This window comes from Microtus ochrogaster, chromosome 4 (assembly GCF_000317375.1).
Source record: "Microtus ochrogaster isolate Prairie Vole_2 chromosome 4, MicOch1.0, whole genome shotgun sequence".
NCBI classification, from domain to species: Eukaryota; Metazoa; Chordata; class Mammalia; order Rodentia; family Cricetidae; genus Microtus; species Microtus ochrogaster.
The window spans coordinates 70,070,055-70,074,929 of NC_022011.1; the positions used below are offsets into that span (position 1 = coordinate 70,070,055).

The window sequence follows — 4,875 nt, forward strand, 5'->3', positions numbered from 1 at the left end:
AGGGAGGGAGGGAGGGAGGGAGGGAGGGAGGAAGGAAGGAAGGAAGGAAGGAAGGAAGGAAGGAAGGAAGGAAGGAAGGAAGGAAGGAAGGCTTTCCTATAAGCTAAGAGAACCACCATTTTATAAAATTAAACAGATCAATACAAGCCACCCATCCACAGTCCTTGAATTTAACTGTGATTGAATGTTTCTTATAAAGAAATGCCTTCTAAATGTGGGAACAGACTTTCCTCAATAATCCAATGATAAAAAGAAAAGAACTCTGCAATAGCAAGATGCTTACATAAGAGCTAGACATTGCTCGTGGGGGAAGAAAGAAAGAAGAACAGTGAGAAGAAAGTCAAACAGAAAGCCAGAGGACAAAAGGAAAGAAGCAAGAGACCCAAGGAAAAAACAAGAAAAAATAATGCTGGTTGAAAAATAGTCCTTCAGCTGTTTCCTCTCTGAAATTCCAAACACACTTCACCCACCAGAAGTCAGGCAAGCATGATTTGACTCAGTGAACAACGTGGCTGCCATAGTCCCCTGTGTTTTTGACCACGTGGCATCAAGAGACTACGGACAAAGACAATGGTACACACTTACCATTGCTCACCATCCGCCTGGCCACTTCCCACAGAACAAGGCCAAAGGCCCAAATATCGACCCTCTTATACGAATCAAAACAATCCACTTGGATAGTTTCATCTAGAACTTCAGGAGCCATGTAGCGCTTGGTCCCCACACGGGGGTTGTTTCCCACGTCAAGCTGATTGGTGCTCTGGGAATGCATGACTGCTAGGCCTAAAGGGAAAAAGACAACAACGTGATTAGCTACTGCGTTCTTCCTACAGGGCAGCTGAAGGAATTTATAACAACCCCAATCATAAGCGCCCTCTGGTGGTGAGTGTGTCACTGGCGTTAGACCTAGAATATCTTGACTAGCCCCAGATTGGGTGTAACTTTGGGCACAAGAGCAGGAAAAAGTACTAATTTCAGGAAGATTATGAGACTATCAAGTTAATATATAAAGATCCAGAAGATAGGGTTTTTTTGTAAATGCAGACCAAAACACGAAAGCAACATGAGGCCATGTTGGAAGCCGATGGAAAAACAGGTTCATACATGTTCTATGTGAATCTCAAGGTGGCTTAAAAATCAGCAAATTAAATGCTCAAACACCACCACTTCTCCCGCTTATCTCCAAACACAAATTTTTGACAGTGCAAGACCAAAAGCCTGAGGTAATTTATTGTTCCATAAGGGGCAAGCTACGACTGGTTCTGGTGTATCCCCATAGGGGCAGCCGCTTATCAGAGCAATCAGGCTGGCTGAACCCATGGGCCTTCCCCCTAAAATCATGGGAACAAACGGCAATAAGCTGAACCTTGACTCAGAGTGCATCTCTCTCGTTAAATGGTTCCAAAGCACTTAAACCATGGCTCGTTTCTGAATTCCACCGTCAATTAGAGAGACCTGCCATTCCCCACTAGCCACTGGGGAAAGGCAGATTTGTGCCTGGCTTATTCGAGGATGGAATTATTTATTGATGCACAAATAGACCATCTTAAAAATGATTGCTATAACACTCAATATAATGAGAAATGCCAAATAGGATCAAGATGCCCCGGGAAACTGCGATCCTGAGGTGCCTTGGAAATCCCTCCAGCTCTCTGCGGTGAACTAATGCTTCAGGCCATAGTCTTGAAGGCGTGACTCCACACAGGCCAAAGAGCACCGTTTTACCCTTCACAATCGGCAAAGATTTTAGCAACTGCCTTCATCTAAAACAGAGTGGGTCCTCTTTCTCTGTCTGAGCTGTTGTGAACATTCGCCAAACCATACATGCTTCTCTGCCGTTCCTAGAGCCACTGTCAAAACGTCAGCCTGCTGGGCAGGAGCAGGTGAGACCGACAGGCCATGGCAGCTGGGCTGGCTTTAGCCACATTAATAACAACAAAAGTGAACGCGTGTTTCTTTGAAACAAGGGCCCAAGAGACAGAATAAAAGTTTTCCTGCTTGTTTTCTTTGGCCCATTTATTATGCTAAAGGCCAGTAAACAGCCCTGTGGAGAGGCCTATGTGCAGGGCACTGAAGTTTGCTGCCCAGAGCCATGTGACTGCATCGTATTGGAACTGGCTCATTCCACCACAGCGAAGGCTTCCAATGACCAGAGCCCTGACCAACAGGATCAGTGTGCACCTACACTCCCAGCTCTGGATAGGCAGGAGAATTTCTACAAGGTTCAAGACCAGTGAGTTCTAGGTCAGCTAATAAGATACTGCAAAGAAAGAAAGAGAGAGAGGGAGAGGAGGAAGGAGGGAGGGAGGGAGGGAGGGAGGGAGGGAAGGGAAACAACAACAGAAGCCTCCAGAAGATGCTGGGTGCCCAGTTTTACAGAGAATCCCTTACCTACTAGCAGTCAATTATCACTATAAAGAAAAAAATGCAATCTGTAAACCTTGATTGAATTGTTACTTGGGAAAGCCAAGAAATAACCAAAGCCAAGTATGGTGGCACCCACCTGTAATACTCTAGCATTCAGGGGTTGAGGCAGGAGGATCCCAAACTAGGCTAAAGGAGGGTCCAGGCCAGTCTAGGTGACATAGTCAGACTCTAGTGGTTTTTAGATGAAATTAAACTGTGGTTTTGGAAAAGATATATTTTGATATGGGGGGATAAATTTTGAGATATTTAGTAGTAAAATGTTATAATATCTTTCACACACACACCCAAATGAGTAAAAATACACAACCACAGAAGGAAAATATAATAAAAAGTTCAATTTTGAATCTAAGAGTTATTATAATATCCCTTCATGCCGGGTGGCAGTGGCAAACACCTTTAATCCCAGCACAAGGAAGGCAGAGGGAGGCAGACTCTGAGTTCAAGGCCAGCCTGGTCTACAGAGAGAGTTTCAGGGTAACCAGGACCACACAGAGAAACCCTGTCTCACAAAACAAACAAGGCCAGGTGGTAGTGGTGTGCACCTTTAATCCCTGCATGTGCGAGGCAAAGACAGGTGGGTCTCTGAGTTCGAGGCCAGTCTGGTCTCCAGTGCAGCTAGGGCTGCTACATAGAGAAAGAAACTAAACAAACAAATTTTTAAAAAGCCAAAACAAAAACTAATATTCTTTCAAACCGTTTATGTGATGTTTTCACTTATTTGCAAGTATTTTTCATAATAAAATTTATTTTTAAAGAACAAATTAATTAAAATCTTATACGCTTAACTGTTTTTAATAACCAAAAAGTTAGAAAACTCAATTGGATATAGTCCTTTCAGCGGCGCTGATAACAGAACACCGTTCCTGATGAGTGGTCCTTAATTTCAGGGTAAACCATGAATAATTACATGCAACTTCCAGCCTTCAAGGGGCTGTTTCCTACACAACATTACTGGTCTCGGGCAGTGACTCAGTAGCATGGGTTTTTGCCACAGCTAATGCATCTAATTGGAAGGCTTCGTACCAAAAAAAAATGTGGCTGAACCATTAATTAGCTGGACGAAATCCCCCATCTTCCTTCCTGACCAAGTCCCATAAACCAAAGCCTAGAGCTTCTCTATTATAACCGCAACCCTCACGGGAATCCTTTCTTCGGAGACATTTGCAGCAATGCCCGAACCCAACCATGATCCTGTGAGGTAGGCACAACTGGTGTTGAGGTACATGAACAGTTCTTGTGAGGGCATCAATGCTGTAGAATTCAGAGCTTGGCATGAAGCACTAGGGTCCCCCTTTGGCCCTTGGGCAGAGCGTAAGGAGTGTTGGCATTTCAGCCAGGTGAGCCCACAAGTAAATAAACATGCAAAAATGCAGAGTGAGTGACAGAATTTGCACACAAATCACCGTGGCTCCAGGAGCCATGACAGCTGGGCAAGTTTTCTTCACAACTCAATGGCTGCACGCGGCTTCGGGGCCACACCCGCACCCTCACAAAAACACCGACATGAGGTGACTCGAAGGAAATGGATTTCCCTAACCTGTCAAGTTCTCTGCTTTTAAAATCGAACAAAAGTATATTAATCTTATCACACAACTAAAGCTAATCCTGTCTAAACCTTTTTTGGAATGAGGCATCATAACGACGCCATTCGGTTATTATTAGGACAACCATACAGCCCAAATCCTAGGGGTTTAGGGAAGAGATTAGTTTGCAGAGTTGCCACTATCCGGGAAGATAGTTTCCTCTGTAGGACAACTGAAACTCCGTTGGCAGACCCGAAACCCTGGAGGGCGGGGGGCTCCGACTCCACGAAGGACGAGTTACCTTCATGGCCCACTTTTCTCCACTTGATAACTTTGCTTTGGTGACTGAAGAATGACTTCAGGCACCATTTTTAAAACAAACCGATCCATAAAATATTTAGTTGTACACCTACTTTCACACAAAAGTTCGTGAAATCTGAATGCTACTATAGTTGTCGCAGATGCTGGGATAAGGATGGACCCTACTCTAGAAAATAATAAGAAAGTCTCGGCAGAGACTTGGGGTTTGCAGCCTCTGTCAACACTCTGAGAATATAAGGTTTGGGTGTTTCAGGATATGTAAAGTGTACCCGGAAGGGGAAAAAAAAATGAACGAACAAATAAGGCGCTTTTCTGAATGGCATATTAGTTTGAATGGCGAAGTTGTCAGAGCAGAGGATTCTTTTGTATGCAACTTGCTTTAGAACGCTCCAAGATGAACTGATTAATATGAACTGATAGATGGACAGATGAACGCACAGTAAGGATGAGAGAACTGTGAAATGGTAATGGGGAGATGCAAGTGATCCACACACAGCTGCTGGTTAAGGGGGAGATGCGAGTGGTCCCCACACAGCTGCTGGTTAACGGGCAGATGCGAGTGGTCCCCACACAGCTGCTGGTTAACAGGGAGATGCGAGTGGTC

The 4,875-nt window shown here is 44.5% G+C and overlaps 1 protein-coding gene across 2 annotated transcripts in view; it reads right to left on the minus strand.

The window, feature by feature from the left end:
* The window catches only part of Acvr1 (activin A receptor type 1), a 120,324-nt gene that overhangs the window by 8,722 nt on the left and 106,727 nt on the right, over positions 1-4,875 (minus strand). For both annotated transcript variants that reach the window (XM_026778784.1, XM_005346430.2), the window contains exon 8: positions 586-783. In XM_026778784.1, coding sequence (XP_026634585.1) covers positions 586-783 — 198 coding nt within the window. The remainder of the gene's footprint in view (positions 1-585; positions 784-4,875) is intronic.